The following is a 23,502-nucleotide window of genomic DNA, read 5'->3' on the forward strand; positions in this document are numbered from 1 at the left end:
AAAATACAATAATTTGGATTTTTTTTTTTTAGCCTCATTTAGACCAAACTGGCAACTGGCCCTGGACTAGCCCTAAAGATGGAGGCCTGGGGGACGTGCGGTACAGATACTGCTTAACTACTCTCACTGTGCCCCAGAGGTGTCTCGGATTTGCACGAAGACGGGTCGGGCGCGGTGGAAGGTAACACGCTCTGCTTTCCTTGCACCAGCTTTAGACATTGGAGTCAGAGGTAAATTGAGGCCCCCCTTGTGAACAGACTCTAGAAGCTCCAGCTTGCTGAGCGTAGCAGATGTCTACATGTTTGTCCCCACTGTACCCCAACGTCCTCACCCACTCCATAGTTCTGACAGGTCCCGTGTGGGAGCTTCTTAGCACCTGAGTTATCACAGGTGGAATCCCAAGAAAGGACAAGTGTAACTTGTGTTTACGCACTCAGGATTGGTTCAGGAGACTACAACCAAAGTTGCTGAGTTCTGGGGGAAACCTTACACTAACCACTTCAGTGACACTTAACTTGCTGCTCTTGGCCTCAGTTTGTCGGGATGTGGTTCTGGGGTCTGAAGTAGAATACTCCATGCATGGAGAGAAGGAGCTGCAGAGCACAGAGGAAATGTTGGTTGAAAGACAATTTAAAAAAAAAAAAAAAAAAAAAAAAAGAACTTTATCCAACATTGAGATTTTTGAGGCTATAAGAACCAGAGCCAACAAGATGACTCAGTGGGAAGAAGCACCACCACCAGGTGACAGCCTGAGTTCTGTCCCCAGGGCTCACATGGTGGAAGGAGAGAAGCGACTCTTGGGAATTGTCCTCTGGCTGCTGCATGCCGCTGTGTTCCCTGTGCGGTGCGCACAGTGGGAGCCAAGTGCTGCAGTGACGAACGTGCTAACTTTAAATGTTCAGTGCACTGTTGCTCAGCTTTGGGGAAGCTTTCGGGAGAGAAAGGAAAGTCTTTGTAATCTCTGCTGTCTGCTCCTTGTGCAGGGTCTTGCTGGACAGAGCGCATTCAGACTGTGACAGTGTGTTTCACCACCTGGACTTGGACATGCTTTCCTCACCACCACCTTCTCCAGTCAATCAGTTTGCCAATACCTCAGAAACCAATACCTCGGACAGATCTTCCTCTAAAGACCTCAGTCAGATACTAGTCGATATCAAATCATGTAGATGGCGGCACTTTAGGCCTCGGACACCATCCCTGCCTGACAGTGACAGTGGTGAACTCTCCAGTAGAAAGTTACACAGGAGTCTAAGTCGAGCGGGAACAGCACAGCCTGGGGCCCACACGTGCAGCACCTCCACGCAGAGCAGAAGTAGCAGTGGCTCCGCACACTGTGGTACGTTCAGTCATGGTACCCATTGCTCTACCGGGGTGGGGTCTTCCAACCTTTGAGGATGTGATTCCATAGTGAGATGCTTAAGTATTCCTTTGAATTCTGCTCAGTCAATGCTCTTGCCGTGAGTTTGTGTGCATGTATCTTTCCTTAACCACAGCCAAAAAGAGGTGGTTTGTTGCTATGTAATGTTTAGTTTGTTACCTTGAGGTATCCCATGAACCACGAGATTCATTAATTTTCAAGTAATAAAATAAAAGGGACCCCAAGTTGTTAATGGTGTGTACTTGAACATCTAATCTGGTCTGCTTAAATGTGGAGGCCAGTTGTCAGTAGTTACACACAGCCTTACACTGACAGTCGCTCGGAATCAACACCAGAGGAGCTGACTTTTAATACTTTGTAGACGTTTTAGGCAATCCCTTTGTTGTGCAGCGTGACTAACACTAGAAATAGTGCGATGCCCTGTGACTTTCTTTTATAAACCACTGGGGTCCGAATTGTCTGAGTTGTATAAATTGTAGAAGTCAGCATGGCTCAGCAGGTCACGGTGCTGAACACAAAGACCCACACGGCAGGAAGGACGGATCTTTCTTCAGTGTCTTCTGTGCTGGGGTATGTGTGCATGCACACACTCACGTGCATACAGACAGACAGACAGACAAGACATGAAGAAATATTTTGGGGTTTTGTGTTGGTGGTAGTTGTTTTGGTGTTTATTCTTAAACAGGGCTTCACTGTGGCTCTGGCCAGGCTGGTCTTGCACTCACAGAGATCTGCCTGGCTCTGCCTCCTGAGTGCTGAGATTAAAGGTGTGCACCACCATGCCTGGCTTATGTTTAAAATATTTTAAAATTATTTCATTAAAGTTCTTTCAGGATAATTTTAATACAGATTTTTTTAAAGAGGATTGTTTCCCTGATTACCTAGTTAAAGGCTACAATTAAAGTGTTTTCTAAGCATGGAAATTTGCTGTCATCCTCAGAGACCTTCAGGAAATGCTCCATAAACTTGTTAGTTACAAAAAAAGAAAGTAGTTCTATGAACCGACCAAACGTGACAATCAATTGTCAAGATATCTGTAGTCTCTGGGGCTTTAGTGATCGGAACTCCATAATTTCACCACTGTTCCTGTCCTGGATAGACCTTAAAGTCAGGCAGAAGAGCTGGTTGGTTGGAGGCTTAACCAAACACAGGTGTGGGGAATTCAAAAGGGGAAGAAACTCCTAATCGGTTCCCCCAAAATATCCTTGAAGATGGATGGATGGATTTTTTTTTGAGATTTTTATAGAGAAAATAGCCATGTTCTGTTGGCCCACATCTTGTCACTCCCAAAGTAGAGACACTGAAGACCATGACAGACCTCCAGATTTCAGGTCAGTTTACGTCATGCGGCGACACGGTGTGCTGGCAGGACTTACAGAGGCATGTCTGTGCCAGTTGCAAGCTTCCCTCATTTGTTTCTCAAACATCATTGAAAGGTAGCTGAAAAAGCCTTTCATAATATGTAACTTTTCTTTTTAAACATTTTTTTTGACAATGGGGCCTTTTTAAATGCTGTATTTATTTTCACATGTAGTTAGAGAATAAATACCCACAGACAACTGTAGCGTTAGGCTCGCTGTTTTCATGTTTGGGAATATTCATGAGACCATGAGGCTCTCTGCGGCTCTAAATTATGTCATGTGTGCATTTAACATAACTGAGTTCTGCTAACAGCCCCTGAAGACAGAAAAGACAGTCCAGCTATTCACATGCTACTTGGGAGTGGAAGCATATTCCTCCTGAAAGAACATGTTCTCCAAAGACAGCGGAGATGTGCTGAGGGTCTCATGAGTGTCAGCCAGGTCCTCTGCAGGCTAGATCTTAGCTGTGCTGACTCAGCCATCCTGTCAGATGGATAGGAGTCCGTATAGGGCTTCACATTTAACCACTTCTGATTATTCAGTTACTGACTAAGATATTGAAATTGATACTTACAATGATGCACACCCCCAGGCTCCTTTTCTGAGTAGCTATTAGTGAGTTGTATACACACTTTTGAATAGGAAATTCTAACCAAAGATACCAGGGACATACTTGTTTCCTTGAAAAATGCCCAGTTGTGAAGCTTGTTTTCACTGTGCAGGCTTCTTCAGCTCTCTGCCCAGTCGTGGCCATTTCCCAGCTGAGCACACATGGAAGGTGTCCTGAGTAGGATGTTGGGTGGCCTCCAAGGAGGTGTCAGTGAATGCTGTATCCCTTCTGTGTATCAGCAGGTGGAACTTGGGAACACTTATTGATAAGGATTTAGAATTTCTAGTGCTATGTCTACTTCAAGATAGGATACGTTTGTTTTTAATGATAATACATGATTTGGACTATTTTCAAAGTTTTCTAGGCTTTTATTATGCTATAATAGCACCTTTTCAGTGTTGGCTCAGTTGTTGAGCGTCCATCCATTCTGTACATTTGGAATGAAGGGATATCAAATCACCATAATTAGATGAGGCTAGCTAGCAGCATGGCTCGATAGGTGAAGACCATGTACCACCAAGCTTGGCATCCCAATTCTACCCCTAGAACCCTCAGGTGGAAGGAGAGTCAACTCCCACAGCTTGTTCTTTATCCTCCCGATTCATACTCTGTCTCTCAGAGAGCAAGAGAGACACAGACATACAGACAGAAAAGGGAAAGGGTTTATGTATGAGTGTGTAAGTGATCCAGAAAGACTAAAACTCCCACAACACAGATGAGCCTCACACATGAAATCTTAGCTTCACGTGAAATTAAAATCAGCATCATTGTAACTTGTTTTTCTAAACTCAGACCGTCTGTAACAGTCTGCTTTATTTTTGTAAGCGACAAGTTCTGTGGATAGAATTAGCGAGTTTGGCTTAATCTTGAGTAGAAATGCCTGCAGTCTTGTGCAGGGGTTATTGTTACTTGTGTAAGTCCCTGAACTCACTTCGAGGGCTTTCTAATCCAGAATCTTTTCAGAAAGGTGGCCTTCCCCCAGGGCATCTTGTATATGGTACACTTTGAGTTCAGCAGGTGTACGTAAATGTCTCGGGGGCATTGCGGCCAGAGTAGCACTGAGCTAGTGAAATATCACACTGAAGTCATGGCCAGACACTGAGCTGACAGGCTTGCCATCAGTTGGATTGCAACCTTGGTTTTCAAGTTGGATTTTTGAGGCCAATAAGGAACTGGGAAGTTTTCTGGTTTCAGTTTCCTGATACAGAGATCCTACTTCAGTTAACTAGACCATTTCACATTGTAGTTATTTTGCTTGGGTTTTTTGTTTGGTTTGGTGAGGCTTAGGATTGGAGCTAAGGTCTCCTGCACACTAGGTAAGCACTGTACCCCTGAGCCAAGTCCCTGGCTTTTGTTTTCATTACCTTTTTGGGTCATCCTGTTAGAATTAGAAACTTCTAATTCAGAGGTGTTTTAAGACAAGTTTGGGAGTTTTGTTTGTTTTTAATGAAATATAAATGTCTTTCATGTGAAATGGTTTGTTTCTTGCTGATACATGTCTACCTTCCCACTTAGGTAGTTTGCTGCAGTGTCAGGGCCTTAGACTATTCCAGGTTCTGGAACACAGTATTTCCCCATTCTTGGAGTTAACGTGTTTCACAGAGTCCTAGCCCAGAAATTGTTAGAGACTCCTAAAAGCCTGGTGGTTTCATGATGTCTATTTCTGACGAGAGGAAATAGAATAGATAAAATTATTCTACATTGAAGAAGCTTGCTCAGAAAGCTATTCCATACACTACCAAAAGCAGCCTCCTTTTCAGTTCAGAATTGTGTTTTCTCAGGGATCATGTGAAGTGTGCTCACTGTCCGCTGTCACGCTGTTCTCCAGAGATGGCCCCGTTTCCTTCCCTGGCTCAACGCTCTTAGCGTTTACGTCTTATAAAGTCTGTCTAGAGCTGCTTTTCTGTCTGACCTTTGACCTCACTATTGGTGGTTCTTGTTCTTCCCTGTTTCCCGGGACCTCAGCTCATGTCCAGTGTGAGGTTATAGGACGGCATCAGGTCTGAGGGTCTCTGTGACCACAACTCTTAGTTCTGCCAACAGTTGTGATTCTAGGTTTGTTTAGTTGGCTGTGCCCACCATTTGTGAATGAAGTTTGACTGTTCCATTTTATTTGAAGCAGATGTATAGCTAAAACCTTCCTGCCTTGATGCCCCAGTGCATTAGTAGAGGTTTGAGTTATAGTCACTTTAATTTATTTCGTGGAACATTTGGTTAGACCTTAGAGTTAGAATGGGTCAGGGGACATTGAACGCTTCTACAGTATCTGTAATAAAGTAAGAATATAAAATCCAGCTCACATTACTATCCACATTTATTCCCTTACCTTCATACAAGTTCACATCCTTTCGGATTGCAGGTGGATTTCTCACTGCCAGCCTCTGTGTTGCTGTTTTAATTACAGATCATTTACCAGAAACATCCAGGCCAGATTTTGCAACTAGACTCTAGGTAGAATGGCATCATCTAAGAAACAGTGATCTCAAATACTGAGCTGACTGGCTGGAGGGTTAAGTGTTGTGTCTTAACTGTGTCTGCACTGGCAGAAGGCAGATGTTAAAAAATAGGTTGGCTGAGCTGAAGACATGGCTCAGTGGTTAAGAGCACTGACTGCTCTTCCAGAGGTCCTGAGTTCAAATCCCAGCAACCACATGGTGGCTCACAACCATCTGTAATGGGATCTGATGCCCTCATCTGTCGTGTCTGAAGACAGCGACAGTGTACTCATGTATAATAAATAAATAAATCTTTTTTTTTTTTAAAGAGAGGTTGGCACACCTGCAGAAACTGGGGTGAAGTTTAACTAGGGCAAAGTATTTGAAAGTCTGTTTAAAGTTGATTCCCAGTTAATTTACCACTAAATGTTTAACTGAAGTACAAATACCATCAAAGACACACAGAAGGATTTTTGTAGGAAAAAGCATCACTGTTTACATTCACTCATAAGAGGCTGTGAGCAATGGCTGGATCATCATTTTCCTGGGTGTGACCCTTCCAGAAGTGTTTTTATTACTGAATATTGTCTGATATCACTAAGTCTCCCCTGGAATTTGATCTGTAGAGTGCAGATAGTAGGAAATACTTAGAAGTCAGACACCAGTTAAATGGAGCTGAAACACAAAAGTAAGAGAATCAACAGGAGTGTTTTCCAGGGAGAAGTACTTTATTGCCCATGTAGGCCATGAACTCAGTTCAGTTCAGGAACGTGTGACGGTGCCAATAGCCTGCTGGCCCTTTAGGTTCCTTCCGAGTGTGGTGGAAGTGCTCCTGCTGTGGGGTCTCGTGGTTCCGGGAAGAACTGAGATCCTGGAGGTCTAGAGGTTAGGAAAGATCCCTCCCAAGTTACAAGTGAAATTCAGAAAACTTGATGGGATGAGCACTTCCTAGCAAACCAGGTGGGCATGTGTTGGAAAACAGCAGGTTTGAGCTCGAGGAACTAGATAATGGGTGTTCTGGGACCGGGGTGGGGTGGGGGTGGCTACACTCTGTTGTTTTGTTTGTTTGTTTGATTTCTTGGTTGGGGGGGTTTGTTTGTTTGTTTTGGGGGGTTAGGGATTTTGGTTTTTGTTTGGTTTTTTAAGTAACTTTTACTCAGACAAGAAAGTTTCTTTAAGGAGCCCTTACTGTCAGCTGATTGTAATAATATTTTCTTTCTTTTTCCTTCTCCCATCTCCCCCTTTCTTTTTCTAACTGGCAGAGGAAAAGAATAGAGAACAGGTTTCCTTTTTAAAGTTGCACACACTTTTGGGTAATAAATGAACATTGTTTTGTTTGTCTTTTTTAGAACTGAGCTCTCCATAGACACACATAAGTAGGCATAACACAGTGTCTGCTCTCAGGCTTCACTCTGTACAGTAATCAGCATTACTCCGTTCTTAGTGACTGGATTTTGTCCAGGTGGGTTAACTGGGTGGGGAAAGTTCATTAACCTTAACCCTGGGACTTCTTTTCTTCCTGTTAAACTTGAAAGATGAGTTCTCCTGTTTAAGTATTAAACTACTGGATTTACTTTTTATGTGGAGGAAAGTTTTGTAGTGGCTGGAATAAGAAGCTATGTAGACTTTAGTGTTTGGACACAGCTGTGGGAAGGCCGGGCCGTGGCGTGGCAGTGTAAACGAGATAGAAACAGAATGCTGGTTACCAGGCTCCCCTCGTGTTCACTGCAAGTGCATTTCCGAGTGTGTGGACTGAGAGCCCAAGAGCACTTTCTACACTGTCCAGCAGTGTCACAGCTGAGAAAAGTAGTGGCTTTCCTTTAAGCTGAAGCCACTCTGGTTAGATGTGGCAGAAGATGCTAGGTTTCTGTCTGGAAGCGATCTCTAGCAACAGCATTTCCACCAAATGCCTCCATTTTGCACAAAAACATCTTTTTCTTATGCTGGATTTTTGAGTGTTGTAAGATGTCTGTGGTGTCTCTGCATCTTTGTGAATCGTCTCCTTGTTTCATGTTCAGCATTTACAGCCGAACAATACCAGCAGCACCAGCAGCAACTGGCACTCATGCAGCAGCAGCAGCTTGCACAGACTCAGCAACAGCAAGCAAATAGTAACTCCTCCACCGCCGCTCCACAGGTGAGGGACTCGTGTGTCATGATCATCCGTCACTGTTTCCCCCCAGAGTTCGTCTCTAATTCCCAAGTTGTCATAGAGCCATCAGAAAAGTGGCTCCGGCCTGAGTGTCCAGGCTTTAGAAGGAACACTCCAGGTGAGTGTGGAAGCGGCGCCCTCTGCTGCCTGTGCGCAGAGTAACCTGAGGACACTGCTCCCCCGTGCCGCGCTCCACAATGTCCATCCATCCCGCCAGAAAGCCTGCAGCTGGTGTTCTAGTTCCAGAGTTAAACCGACCTGTTCTGACCTTAAACAAGGCTGTTATTAAAGCTCGGAGAAATATTTGCTGTGTAGATAAATTTAGGGCTGAACGGCTGAGAATTAGGTCCTTCCAAGTATCTTAAGGAAATGTTATTTTTGAAGATTCAAGAGGCCTTTTCATTTTTAAGCTAAATTATGATGTCAGATCTTTTTTTAATTAAGGGCTGGTTGTCTTACTATTGAGAGATGCTTCTGGGTGCACAGTGGGTGGATATCAGCAGTGAGGTGGGAGAGAGAAGATGTTTACATGTTTGCCTTAGTGGATTTCCAGCACTGAACTACCTGAGAAATGTATTTTAACCTTTACTGGACCTTTTTGCTATTGTTGCATTCTGTACTAATAGGCTTCTTGTGGTAATTGCTTTGTTTATATTCTGTATTATCATAGGAAGATCAAAATGTATAAACCTTTAAGTTAGACAGCTGACTTTCAACCTTCAAATTTATGGCTTTGAAAATAAAATAGATTTCATTACTTTGCTGCTTTTAGAGCTGTGAAGCTGACTAACTGAGGTGACCTGTGTAGTGAACTGACTGACTGAGGTGACCTGTGTAGTGAACTGACTGACTGAGGTGACCTGTGTAGTGAGGCTGACTGACTGAGGTGACCTGTGTAGTGAGGCTGACTGACTGAGGTGACCTGTGTAGTGAGGCTGACTGACTGAGGTGACCTGTGTAGTGAGGCTGACTGACTGAGGTGACCTGTGTAGTGAGCTGGCTGTCTCTGGTGACCTGTAGTACTCTGACTCATACTTCAGGGCCATTACACTGATGACTTTTGTGTTTTCCTTTCAGGGTTTTGTCTCTAAGACTTTGGATTCTGCTAGTGCACAGTTTGCTGCTTCTGCTTTAATGACGTCAGAACAGCTGATGGGATTTAAGATGAAGGATGATGTGGTGCTTGGGATTGGGGTGAATGGCGTCCTTCCTGCCTCAGGTGAGGACAAAGGCATGGCCCAGTTATATGTACATGCTGAACCACACAGTGCACAGTGTTCACATCCTTCTTTCTCTCCCCAGGAGTATACAAGGGCTTACACCTCAGCAGCACTACACCGACGGCACTTGTACATACGAGTCCTTCGACAGCAGGTTCAACCTTATTACAGCCTTCAAATATCACACAGACTTCGGGTTCCCACAGCACACTGAGTCACCAAGTAACTGCTGCCAACTCTGCAACAACTCAGGTTCTGTTTGGGAACAACATCCGATTAACTGTCCCCTCATCTGTCCCCACTGTCAACTCTATCGCCCCAATAAACGCACGGCATATACCTAGGACTTTAAGTGCTGTTCCGCCATCTGCCTTAAAGCTGGCTGCTGCAGCAAACTGTCAAGTTTCCAAGGTCCCCTCCTCATCCTCTGTAGATTCAGTTCCAAGGTGAGTAGTTCTTCTGCGCTTAAATGTCTGAAATGTAAGCACATAACTCTGCCTCCTGAAGTGGCTATCCACCTAAGTGTGCTTTTTCTTCTGTGTATTGAATATGTGTAGTGTGTGTGTGTGAGTGAGAGAGAGAGAGAGAGAGAGAGAGAGAGAGAGAGAGAGAGAGAGAGAGAGAGAGAGAGAGACTTCATTTATTTAAGAACTAAGCAAGTGGATGTAATGATTCAGTGTTAGCTGAATTCAGTCATGAGACCAAGCCAGTCCACTCACTGGGACAATCGATGTGGCCTCTCCAGATGCAGCAATAATCTTGAATGTCGTCCTCTTCTCCAGCTTTGGGTGGGACTTCTCTTTATTGGCTGTTGTGCTATTGATTGATTTCGTCTGTAGCGTACTGAGGGGTGGAATTGGTGACCTCCTTCGCCAGTCTGCTAGCCTCTCCTGAAATGCTGGCAGGCCATTGCTTTCTCTGCTCACTCACCTTCTTGAATTTCAGTAGTTTAGGGTTTTGTCAAGGCTTTATTTTAACTATAACTAATGCTAATTTAACTCTCTATTAACTAATTAAAATCCTGAAGAAACAGACCTGCATTATTCAGATTAGCAAGAAGTAAGCTTAAAACATGAAGGTGAATGTTAAAACGGTGCAGGTCATGGACAGAAGCCCTTCTAGGTGTGTCTTAGAGCTCTGTGTGTTGCCCAGTTCACTGTATAGACAGTCACTATTGCTTTAAAACAAAAAGAAATATTTTCACAGCAAGGGAATTGTGTGTTCTACAAAATATCAGACCCCACTTGATTGGCTGAGGAGAGTGTATGTCGGGCGTTGGAGTAGGCAAAGCAGAGATGAAAGATGGAGAAGGTTAGTGGTTAACAAGTAGCTCGTTTTTTCTGGGGCTTAGAAGTGACAGAAGGCCAGGCCTGTGCTACACCAACATTTGGGCTTTTCAGAGCGGCTATGGAGTGGCTGATTGGTAGCCCTTACTTTGCACACCCACAGGTCTCTCTGTCTGCACTTACCTGCTCAGTACCCGGACCACATTGCTGGCCTGTTGATGACTGTCATTGCTGTAGAACTGGGCAAATATGGGGACATTGACAGTAGGTGGGAATTCTCATTTCCCTGTCTTTATCTCAAAACAGTGGGTTTTCGAAGGATACCTCTAGAACCTAGTGTTCCAGTCCTGTGTCTGTTGCACTTTAGTGACGTCAGTTAGAATCCAGATTTAAAGTCCTAACATAAATTAGACATTTTGTTTCTGTGTTGGATTACTGAGCAAAGCTTTCAGGTTTGGAGGCGTGTGTATGTGACCCATTGTATCCATGTGGGGGAAAGAGAACCAAATCCTGCAAATTGCCCCTGACTACACAACATAGTAATGTAAAGGCTGAAAACGAGTTCGGGGCCTAAGAAAACCACTCAGTGCTCGCTGGTACAAGCATGAGAAACTGAGTTCACACCCACATTTTTAAAGGAGCTTCGTGTAGTCTTGAGTTCTGCACCCTGCATTGTGGGGGCTGCAGGAAAGGATGGGACAGACACATCCTTAAAGCTCCTTGCCAGCCCAGCCAACTCCATGAACTTGAGCTTTTCTCAAAAACTAAGGTGAAGATGAATAAAAGAAAGGTGCTCGCCATCCACTTGTGGCCTCTGTGTGCACACACACATACACACACATCCCAAAACAGTGATGATAAAAGTTGGGGCCACCATGATGGCCCAAAAGGCTAAGTTTGATCCAGAACCTACGTGGTGAAAGAAAAGAACTGACTTGGCAAAAGTTGAGCTGAGATACTCGCAGGAGCGCGCGTGCGCGAGCACAGCCATACTGAGTGGATAAGCGTAAGAAGAGAAGTCGGCTGTGGAAAGCAGCTGCAACTGTAACTTCCAGAGCTTGAGGAGTTTTGGTGTTGAGTGTGTCTATCGTGAGTCACTTGGGTTTGGACAGTGCAGTTGGCATGACAGACAGACGCCTCCTTTACTTGACTTCTGCTTGCCTGTTTTTCATAATTAGAAAAATTCACACTCCTTTGTCCCATTGCCCCATAAGTGACGTTTCTTCTGCTGCTAAAGGTGACCAGGCTTTTAAAGGGAGGGTGGGTGTCACCTGCTCCGTTTGTACGTGGCTGTTGACTAACGGAACCTTTATCCCAACAGGGAAAATCATGAGTCAGAAAAGCCAGCACTGAACAACATAGCAGACAACACAGTAGCAATGGAGGTGACGTAGCTTCCCGAGAGCAGGACTGCATCCTGGGGACATGGTCAGGTGCTATGCATCCGAGCGTTGGAGCGCGGGGAGGACGGAGCACGTGCGGCTCCGCGGCAGCTGTGGTCTCGGCAGCACGGCGCATCTCTCGTGCTTCAGCCTTCTTTTCTTATGTTAATAGGAAAATCAACATCTGTAAATTAAGAACACAGCAGTAATCTGTACAGTACTGCACATTTGTAATAACCCTTGTATATATGTTACTTGAATACAGAACTGTTCATTTGTGATGCTTTGCACTTGGGGGCGGGGGTGGGGGGACTGCAACAAGAGTGTGAGCTGTGAGATTGTGTAGCTGGTGTCATCACATCATGTGCATGGTGCGGAACCTGCTGTCTCTATTTATTGTGCCGTGTTTACAGGTTTTGTACACTGTACCCTCATTGGTTCCTGTGCTGTAGTAAATGTGTTAGGTAGCTGTGGACTCCTTGGTATTTTGTAAATGGTATAACATAACTTGGTTCCCTCTGGGTCCTTGAGTTTTCTGTGTATCATGTGAAAAAAAAAAAAAAAAACGGTGACATACATACAGAATTTTACAAAAAGGCATCAGTTTTTAAAACGGGGATGTGCTGTTCAGTGGGGATCTTCCTGGTCTGCTAGCATTAGGACACGCAACAAGCTAAAAATGAAGTCTCTTGAATTCTCCCGTCCCCGCTGCCTGCAAGCTTGGGCGGCCCTGGCACTTAAAGCACTAATGTTATGTTGCTGCCCTGCAAGCAGCCCGTCGTCCCATTTCCTTCCACACCAAAAAGTGTTAAATCAAGTACACAAACGGAGTCCTTACAACTGGAGTTTATGTTGTCTTGCCCTTTTTTTAGCACAAAAAGATGTACTTTTATATTGTGGAGTTGTTTAAAGACTTCATTCTTTACTTGTTCTTACAGAAAGGACATAGGGGGAGAATGCGGTAATTGCTGTCCGTGTATCGTCATTCCAGTTTGTAAAACAGCCAGCCAGCTTTTTTCCTTTTAAGATTCTCCAGAAGGCTGCAAGGCCAGAACCACAAATATCGGGTGCCTTCCTTTGGAAATATTTGACCTCTCTTCTGTGAAGAGAATGGTACTTACCAGACTACTACTGCTTTGCTAGTACCGAAGTCTGAATGCCCAGTCCAATGGCATACATACGTTATCCTTAAGGTTTTTAATCCCACCTGGAAACATTGTGATAGAATTCTCACAAATAAACCCAGGGCATTACATGTTGACAAACTAACGTGCAGTGGTCTTTGCCTTTTGTTTTCCACCCCAGAACTTTGTGTGACTTTGTTGTTTCAGCAAAGGGGCTTGGTTAGGGAGTTCATGTTTTCACGGATTATTCTGACATGTCTGTCTACAACAGTGAAAGATCCCTGCACTGGATTTATAATCTCATGGAGGGGAGAGTAAACACCATGTAAAATGTAGTGTGACTAATGGAAACGGAACTCGCGGGGTCATTGTACGAGCGCAGAGAGCCAACGATGCTCACGGTTAGACTGGGTCAGACTGACTGGAGCAGCAGAAGCAGCTGGGCAGAGAGAGGCATCGATCCGGGGACCAGGGAGCGAGCGGAGTCTAGGGACAGCAGCAGACTGTGGCACAGAGGACTCTGGGCGCTCTGCCTCAGTATCCTGACTGGTCTTCAGGGGCAACTCCCAGTAGTAGATGACCACAATGACTCCAGGGATAGCGTGAAATACTCGCCTCTGTCTCTGTTTAGAGGGCCATGGCCAGGCCTGGTGTCAATAATCCCAGCAGAGGCAGGTGGACTTCTGAGCTCAAGGACACCCTGGGCTACTTGAGGAAACCCTGTTTATAAAAAAGAAAAAAATCTGTTTAGTACAGCACATGAGAAGAAAGGGTTAAGAAAGGACTCAAAGGGGCCGTAAGAACCGGAGCTCAGGTGGTGACAGACGCTTGTCATCCCAGGACTGAAGAGGGGGTAGAGCGTGGTGCAGCCTCTGGGCTCACTGGTCAGCCGGGCCAGCCTGCTCTGAACACTGCAAGTGATGAGAGGCTGAAAAGCCAAGGTGGGTCTCTTATGGAACTCCATGGCAGTGCCCTCTGGCCTCCACATGGATGTACAGACAGAACGTGGTTCAAAATGTTTTACCTGGGCAGTTTCAGCCGACCACAGACAGCTGGAAGTACTGAGGAAGAAAGTGGGTGTGGGGGCTTGGGATGGTTTGAGATGCTCTTTAAACAGCCACATCAAGATGAGCATGGGATAGAAACGTGGGAGTTGGGTGGGGTGGAGATGAGCTGGAGACAGGAAGTTACCAAGAGCAAGGGATGGGAGAGTAATGCAGTGGTGATAGCAAGGTGGGTTCGAGTTCATTTTATATCCTGTCTCAAAGGAGTAGACAGCTAATATGAGGAATTAACCCCACTCACATTGTAAGGAGAAAGCCAGAGGTTTGTCTCTCCATCCCAGTGTCTCGTCAGCACAGCTGGAAACTTCAACTGCTGTCAAACATTTCACATCAGGACCAGCATTTCTGAAGTGCACACTGCAGACAGAGAGGCCAAGGGGGTCCTGGCTGGGAAGGCTGGCCTGCGGCAGTGCTGGTTGGTCATGGTCCGCGCAGCATCTTTTCTGTTGCCTCACAACGGTGGTTCAGGAAACATGCCTGTAGTTTGGGGAACTCCTAAACTATGTTCCCCATACTTTTGCTACCATGTTGCAGTTCCATGAAATAAAGAACAAGACACAAACAGCGTAAACAAGAAGGACTCAGGAAAGTGAAGGAAAGAAAGTCACAGTGGCTGTCAGTCCCAGGCTTAAAGTCACACCTACCAGACTTCAAAGATGGCAGTGTCTGCAACTGTTTTGTGGTTAGATTCCTTGGTAATCGTCCTTATGGTTACCAGAGTAACCTTAGCGGTCAGTATTGCTCTAAGCTTTGGTCCAATTAATGAACAAACTCTCCAGGTACTGTACAGACACTCTTTTTACCTTTATAAGGGTTGTTTTGATTGTTGGTTGGTTGGTTGGATTTCGGTTTTGGATTTTGTCTTGAAAATACCAACATCACAGGAGTAGACAAACAGCTCATCAGACTAAGGAATATGTTTCCTGTCAGGTGCTACAGCAGCAAAGCCAAGCCTCTTACATCCTCACAGGCTCTGCACTGAACGATGAATGGGGGAGTGCACAATCGTTCTAAGATTACTAACTTAAAATCAGAATAACACAATCACTTACTTAATGTTTGCCAAGTAAATTAAAACACCAGCCTCTGAAATCACAGAGTACACGACTGAATAAAACCGATAATTTCAGGAGATTCTGAATACGTACAAAAGCCTAAAGAGTGAAGGCTGGTGTGCACTGGTAATTCTCTGGTATAGTAGGACCATTAGTGTCAGGCTTGCTTGCTTGCTTTTGTGTGTGGGTGTACATGTAGGGTGTATATGACTGTGGGCACTTGGATGGGTGTGTATATGTGGGTATGTGTGCTTTTGTGTGGGGTGGGACTGTAGCAGCGTACACATGTATGTGGAGACCAGGGTTTAATGTCCTCTCCAATATCACCATCATTTCATTGTTTACATTTGACTGTGTGTGTGTGTGTGTGTGTGTGTGTGTGTGTGTGTACTCGCTCACACATGCATACCATAACATGTGTATAGAGGTCAGAGAACAACTTGCAGACAGGGTTTCTCACTGAACCAAATGTTCATGGATTGGCTAGGCTGGTGAACTCCAGGATCCTGTCTCTGCCCCTCTGGCATTAGACATCTTACGCCACCACGCCCAGATTTTATGCAGGTGCCAGGGACTCAAACTCATGCTTGTGTGGCAGGCACTTCACAGTGGACCATCGAGCGTGCCGATAGCTTTGTTGTATATGTCCACATATACATTACTAGTTTCTAGTCACAATAACATTACTACAATTAGATAGTTCCTGGATTGTCCAGCTCACCACACTCAAGGACAGCTGACTATAACAGAAGACAAAACAGTAAAAAAAAAATTTTTTTTTGGTAAGTTGGTAAGGTTGGACATACCTGGAAAAAAGTGTTTCTCAGTTCCAGAAGTCCTGAGTTCAGAATACATTTACTTCACTGAGTTGAAATCCAGGTTTGAAGGGGTTAAGGACAGATGCTGCTGGCTGGCTGGCATTCTCCATCGTCCCATTGATTGCCTTCTCTAGCCTCAAAGCTTGAACTGCCTAGTTTCTCCTGTATCCCCCACCACACACACACACACACACACACACCACCCCACCACCCACCCTGCCTCTCAAGCCGGCCCTGTCAAGTGCGTTAACTGAGCACTTGGAAAGCATTGTTGGTGATCTACATGTCATCTCTGAAAATTCTCAGTGTCGAGGCTGCTGGGCATGATTCTGCCCCCAGTGAGAGGCTGCTCACCCCGGGGTCCTACGTGAATGGCACACACGGAAAATGTAGCGCAATACTGGTGACCTTGTAATGTGTGAATATGCTGTTTGTCCATTCCTGTTATTTTCAAACTTTTTAACAGTAAAATTTGTTTTTAGTTACAAATTTGTATTTGTGTGTGTGACTGCAAACCACAGCATGGAAGTCAGAGGACCAGTCTCTATGAGGTGGGTGATGGGACTTAAGCTACCAACCTTGGCAGCAGGCACTGTGCCTGCTAAGCTGGCTCTCAGCCCTAACATGATAAAACTTTATTTATATCTAGAAGCATTTATATCTAGAACTCCAATAAAACAGGTAAATCTACCTCATGTTAGTGTTTTCCTACACATAAAACTGTATATTTATAATATAAAAGATCCAATTAGCGGCTAGAGAGATGGCTCAGCGGTTAAGATTGCTTGCTACTCTTAGAAGTGAACCCCGCTGTTCCCAGCACCCTTGTCAGGTGTCTCACAACCACCCATAATTCCACCTCCAGGGGACCCTCACATACACACACCCACATCCACCCTGCACCACACACATACACAATCGAGCCATGAGGAGGAGCAAGCCAGTAAACAACCCCTCCTTGGCCCTGCCCTGTCTTCCTTCAGTGGTGGATTGCAATGTGGAGTGTAAACCGAATAAACCCTTCCTCTGCCAAAATTGTTTCTGTGATGTGTTTGTTGTAGCTGTGAGCTTTTCCACCAGCCTCTTTGTTCCCAGAAATGACTCTGAGACTTAATTACATATAAATAAATGCTTAGGCCATAAACTTTCACTTGTTCCTCAACTAACTAGTAGCATTTAACCCATTTATTCTGTTTTATCTCTTCCACACACCTCTCAAGTTTATGCAACTATCTCCTTGAAACTTCAGGGCAAATATCCCACACCTGACTCCCAGAATATCCCCAACCCCCTCTCTCTCTCTTTCTCTCTGCTGGAATCTCTCCTGTTTCCTGCCTCAGCTCATTGACCATGGTCTTTGACAGGTGATGCTTCGGTACAGTTCACGAGAGAGTCTCTACCGCCTGCCTGTAGCAAGAGACCAAACTAAGGCCATCTCCATGATGAAGTCATCTTTTGCTCTTAGAAACTGTTCTATCTTCCAAGCAGTGTTCTTTACTTTGTCTAATACTAATGCATCCTGTACTCCAGACTTGTTGACTTTAGCTTGTGTCAAGTTGACATGAAACTAGCCAACACAACTGCTGCCATGTCAACCTGATGTCTCGGCGGGGAGGTGGCTGTCCTGGTCCATTTACGGCTACTATTCCGAAATACCTGAGACTGGGCAATTTTTAAAGAAAACTTGCTTTTACATTTCTGGAGCTTGCCTGCAGTCTGATCTTGTGGAGGCTTTTCCTCCTCTCGGACGACTATCTTGTGTCAAGCTGACATAAAATTAACAGTACAATTGACCCCTTGTCAGCTTGACACACAAACACACCACCATTAAGTCACAATCTTTATTCTCATTCATCCCCAAGACCTCACAGTAAAAACACGTTTAAAAGTACCCACAGTCCTTACAAATTAAAATGCATTTAAACTTCTGCCCCTTTAAGATATCAACTAGCAGGGAAGCAGCACTCGGGGCAGAGGTAGATGGATCGCCGAGTTCAAAGTCAGGCTGGTTTACACAGCAGGCTCCAGGACAGCCAGGGCCGCAGAGTGAGACACAAAGGTAGACAGACAGACACACACACGTACATACATACATACATACATACATACATACATACATACACACACACATACATAGACAGACTGACTCGAGGCACAGTCACAGATCAAAGCATAGGCACTCTAACAGTGTGCAAAATGCAAAGTTCAATTTCTCAAATTCACTTACGATCTGAGTTCCTCCAGGGCCTTGGGTCACTTCTCTGGCTCTGCCCTCTGCGGCACACACGGTGTGACTTCCGCTGCACAGCTGCTGTTGCAGGTGGTTAGCACATGGTGCTGCCGTCACCAACATGCTTCTGCTGCAGCTGGACGGTACGTTCATCCATAGCCTCTCCTGGGCTCCATCCATGGTGCGAAGCCTCAGCTGCTCTCCGTGACCCTCTGTGCCTTCAAAGCCAGAACCACCGGTGAGACTCTTGGACTGAGCGTGTTCGCTGCCTGCATGAGGTACAACCTTGGCTGCTTTTGGACACAGCTTGGCTGTGCTGACCCTGAGGAAACAATGTCCGGAAGATTTCACCTCCACGATGCTGGTCTCTTAATCAGGACTGTTTCGTCAGCCCCAGCTGACCAGCACCCATTGCCTCACCAAAGCAAAGGTTTTACTTCAGAGGTTCTGGCCTCCTGTTAACCACAGCGGATTCTTTATCACCAGCTGACCACAGATTCTTCACACAAAGGACCCGGTAGAGTCTTGCTTCCCTCTAAAACTTCCCAAGTGAGAACTCCATCATCTGCACTGCTCTGAACATCTTCATCTTCCAAGCTCCTACAGAGCAGTCCACTGAGCTCTCAACACCCGATGCTTTTTCTAACCCAAAGTTCCAAAGTCCTTCTACAATCCTCCCCAAAACAACATGTCTGTCACAGCAATAACTCACTATCCTGGTGCCAACTTGTCTTAGTTAAGGGTTCTATCGCTGTGATAAAACACCAGGACCAAAAATCAAATCAGGAAGGAAAGGGTTTATTTGGCTTATACTCTCACATCCCTGTCCATTGAAGGAAGTCAGGACAGGAACTCAAACAGGAAAGGGAACGGGAGCAGGAACTGATGCAGAGGCCATGGAGGGTGCTGCTTACTGGTTTGTTTTCCATGGTTAAAACTGCTGCTTTCTTAGAACCCAGGACCTCCAGCCCAGGGATGGCACCATCTATAATGGGCTGGGCCCTGCCCCATCATTCACTAAAAAAAAATGTCCTACAGGCTATGTACAGCCAGATATTACGGAGGCATCTTCCCAATTAAGGTTTCCTCCTCTCACATGAGTCTAGCTTGTGTCAAGCTGACACAAAACTAGCCAGCACAGGTGGATTCATCATGAGGACAGCTCCGGTTTGCTTTCTGTTGCTGTGATAAACACCAAGATAAAAACAGCTCAGAGGAAGGGGAATTTATCTCACTGCTCTTAGCCCATCGGGAAGCCAGGGCAAGAACTCCGGCCAAGAGTCTGGAAGCAGAGCCGATACAGAAGCCATGAGAAACAGAGACTAAAGGTGACTTAAGTAGATCAGTAAGATTGTAAAGCCACAGCCACACTGAAACAGAAATCACAGTTTAGCAGCATTGGGGGAATGAGCGGACACAGGATTACTAACGCTACTGAGATTTAAGTGACAAGAAAATAGGTAAAACGCTTTCCCTTAAAATCACACGACTTAAATGACAAGGTTCCCTTCAAAGACACAAAGGGACAGAACTATATCCAGAAGAAATCAATATTTGTGTGCTGAAGTAACCGAAGGTTTTTAAAGTGCAAGGTGCAAGCTGGGGAGAAGGCTGTGTGGGTGAAGGGCTTGGCACTAGAATTTGAAAGCCTGAGTTCAGACCCTCAGTAACACACCCACATTCCAGAGCTCCTCTGGAGACAGGAGAATCCAAAGCTTCTGGAGCACCTAGCCTGGCATGTCACTGGCCAGAAAAGGTAGCAGGAGGGGATGAATGCCCAAGGTTGTCCTTTGACCCCCACATGTGTCCTGGGACATACACATAAACCACGAAGGAAAGAAGGAAGTGTCAGTCAAGCTGTGTTGTGTGTACTCATAATCTCAGCACAGGAGGCAACAGGACACCGAGTTCAAAGCCACTCTGGACAACATAGCAATGTAGTAAACAAAGCAGAACAATTACAATAAAGAAAAGAAACCACTGGATGTGGGGTCTTTAATCAACACTCAGGAGGCAGAGGAAAATTGATCTCTGAGTTAGAGGCCAGCCTGATCTAGTTAGTGAGTTCCAGTATAGCCAAGGCTACAAAATACAAAGATGTTGTCTCAAACAAACAAACAAAAAAGAGAAAGAAATGACAGAACATTGTGTCCATAAATATCAGCTCTTATGTGTGAGCATTGCACACACACACACACACACATACATGACACAAGAAGTCCTAATAAATTCATTGTAGCAGCATACACAAACAAGACTAGTTACTAACCATGTGGTTAAGCAGTTGGGATTTCCAGCCCAGCTCCAGACCTTATGGGAGGGGATTGGTGCCAAAGATTGATGTCAGTCAACCATGGCCAATGACTTAATTGTTCATATCTACTCAGTAGAACCTCTAAGCAAAGCAGTACCCCCGTGGCTCCAGACCAGGTGAATGTTAATGCAGCCTTGTTGGACCATTCAGGTTTGGGGGTGGGCTCTGCACCGCTCCATCCTTCCAAAATGGTTGAGCCACACCCTAGTAAGTTGAGGTCTACAGTCCCAGTTTTGTCCAGGGGTTTTCTGGCCTCTGGAGAGAATGAGATTTGAACTAATTGCTCACCAGGGCTTTTACAGGGATGGGACTTCATCGACAGTGTCAATCCATTCCTTCTGGAATGAGCGCCCCCTATTGGTACCATGCTCCTGGCATCCTAGAATTTTCTCAACACATTGCCCTCTGTGCTGGCTTAAAAAAACAGACAACAACCAAAACACCAAAGCAAAACCAAAAAAAAAGTGTGTTCTCTAGCATCTGTTTTCTCTTGTCCTGTGCTAATTAAAAGATACAAAGAGTGTCATTGGAATCTAGGTCTGACTATTTGTTCCAAAATAAGCCAGTCCAAATGTAGAGATAGAGGCAAGAACATTATTCAAAACGTCAGAAACAGAAATTCTGTCCAAAGTTCTTAGGAGGATCTGAGGATCTAGGGGGACTTTCTCTGGTGGCCCAGGTGCTCCTTGACTGGTGAGCACCTTCTCGAAGCAGGAGGGCCAATTGTAAACATCCTAGCCATGACAATATTTGGAGAAGAAATGTTTAAAGAAGAAACGGGGTCTCTTTTCTGATGTGGAACAGCTACATATTAAAGAACCTCCTCAGTGGCATGCTACAAGCTGACATTCCAATACTCTCTTTCCATAGTTACTTCTCTTTACTCCTCTCAGGGGGAGAACCTATTACATTCTCTTCCAGCATCAGGAATATGGCTCACTCCAGCTGAGGGTTCTACCTAGCCACTGGTCAGACTCTCATAGACCAACGTCATTTCTTTCTCTTGTTAGGAAAACCTCATAGCTGGAGGGTGACTTGGTAAAAACTCTTGCTCTGTAAGCATGAAGAACCGAGTTTGAATTCACAGAACCATGCAAAAGGTTGAACATGGCTTCATGTCAGCTCGGCATTGGAGGGGAGAGGTGGACGGATTTCAAGAGGTTGTTGGCCAGCTTCTCCTTCAATGAGAGACTGTGTTTCAAAACAATAAGCTGGAGAATAACACACACACACACACACACACACACACCCTGCTCTGGCCTCAGCAAGGGCTGACCCATGAACTCACACACTCATGTGTATGCACCACAGAGACAAAGAGAAATCTATGCAGTCCTTTGGGAAACATAAAAGTACAGGAAATACTCACCTAACCCATGTAAATGTTGAAAAGCCACAGCACACAGCTAGGCCACATGGAGTTATTGCATTGGTAGAATAAAGTCTGTTTTTCAAGATAATGAAATGGATTTGGAAACTATTGAATGGACGCAGTCGGTCTTGCTCCTGCACCTGCTCCCATAATGGGAGGCGTGGAAGCGCTCAGGACTGTTCCCGAGTGGGCACAGACCAAGCAGGACCATCTGTCAGGATGGAGAACAAGCCCTGAGGACTGACAGAGTCTAAAAATAGAGCGGCCGGTACTTTTCAGCAAGTGCCATGAGACAGCAATTAACCACCTCGTAATTGAATACCAGCCATTCTAAATGGACGGCTGTCTAAAAGAGCTGGAGGCAGAAAGTCAAAAAGATGCCCATTCACACCTGTTTATAGCAGCATTATTCGTCATGGCCAAAAGCTATGGTGGGCAGATGTCCATCCACACAGGTAGCATTTATATATGCACCCAGGAACGTTACTCAGCTGTGAAACTGGAGGCGGTCCTGTGACAGTGGCCTGAAGCAACCTTGAAGATGTTACACTGAGTGAAACAACATTATCTAAAGAGTCATCTCACAGAATGTAAAGTGATGTCACCACAGGATGACAGAGGGAGAGATGAGAACCGTTGACAGGTGGGGAGATTTCAGGTTTATGAGTTCTGGCCAGTGGTCCAACGAGTAATAAACTTAACATCACTAAAGAAAGCAATTAGAAATATTTAAGATGGTAAACTGACATATGTGTTGTGTGGTTCACAGTTTGGTCACAATTAAAATTCTGAAAAGCCATGGCCATAAGCCATCAAAAGTTGTCGCTTCCTATGCATCTCAATGTTCCTTTTATGATTGGTCTCTTGAGACACACTCAACATATTTAGATCATATTACATACAGGCAGGCTTCAGATAGCTGTTCCCAGTCTGTGTTTGGTGGAGTCACATCGATAGCTTCACTCGGCCATGATGGGTGATTTACACAGAGAATCGGAAACAGGAAAAGCAGGTTGCTACTTGAAGATCATTAAACATTTACCAACACACCACACAGTCTGAAGTAGGGTCTTTTCTGCCATTGTACACTAAACTGATCACCGAGGAAGTTCTTCCTTCAGAGGTACCTTTGGTGACTCTGGGGGTTGTGGAGCTGGGTATAGATAAGGATTGTACACTAAACTGATCACTGAGGAAGTTCTTCCTTCAGAGGTACCTTTGGTGACTCTGGGGGTTGTGGGGCTGGGTATAGATAAGGTTATTCCTCTTCCTGGCTTCTTTTGAAGCAAGACACTCAGGAAGAGAAGTAAATGGGATCACAAAAATCTTCAGGATTTTGTCACTGCGCCTGCGGTCCTGTGTTCAGATCGAGGCTTAGCTGCTGCACCTGTCTTTTCTATTTGAGCAGAGATGTCTCAGTGGTTAAGAGCTAACAGGACACAGTGCTCTTGCAGAGGACCTGAATTCTGCTCTCAGTACACACATAGGGCAGCTCATGATCACCACCAGGGGAATCTGATGTCTCAGCATCCTTTGGTTCATGCCCTCACATGAACATCCTCACACACAAAATAAGAGATTGGAGAAATGGCCCAGTGCATGTTGCTCTTGCCAGGGAGCTGAGTTAGCCTCGACAACCCATGTTAGGCAATTCATATCTGCCTTTAACGTTGGCTCAGGAGATCCTAAACCCTGTTCTAG

The 23,502-nt window shown here is 45.2% G+C and overlaps 1 protein-coding gene across 2 annotated transcripts in view; it reads left to right on the top strand.

Moving 5' to 3' along the window:
• The window catches only part of EPC1 (enhancer of polycomb homolog 1), a 76,017-nt gene extending 62,937 nt beyond the window's left edge, over positions 1 to 13,080 (top strand). For both annotated transcript variants that reach the window (XM_080917490.1, XM_080917489.1), the window contains exons 9-14: positions 33 to 181; positions 984 to 1,336; positions 7,803 to 7,921; positions 9,014 to 9,155; positions 9,239 to 9,602; positions 11,764 to 13,080. In XM_080917490.1, the coding sequence (XP_080773616.1) occupies positions 33 to 181; positions 984 to 1,336; positions 7,803 to 7,921; positions 9,014 to 9,155; positions 9,239 to 9,602; positions 11,764 to 11,836 (1,200 nt within the window). In that variant the 3' untranslated portion in view covers positions 11,837 to 13,080. The remainder of the gene's footprint in view (positions 1 to 32; positions 182 to 983; positions 1,337 to 7,802; positions 7,922 to 9,013; positions 9,156 to 9,238; positions 9,603 to 11,763) is intronic.
• The last annotated feature ends 10,422 nt before the right edge of the window (positions 13,081 to 23,502 follow it).

Source organism: Micromys minutus (genome assembly GCF_963924665.1).
Source record: "Micromys minutus genome assembly, chromosome: 5".
Lineage (NCBI taxonomy): Eukaryota > Metazoa > Chordata > Mammalia > Rodentia > Muridae > Micromys > Micromys minutus.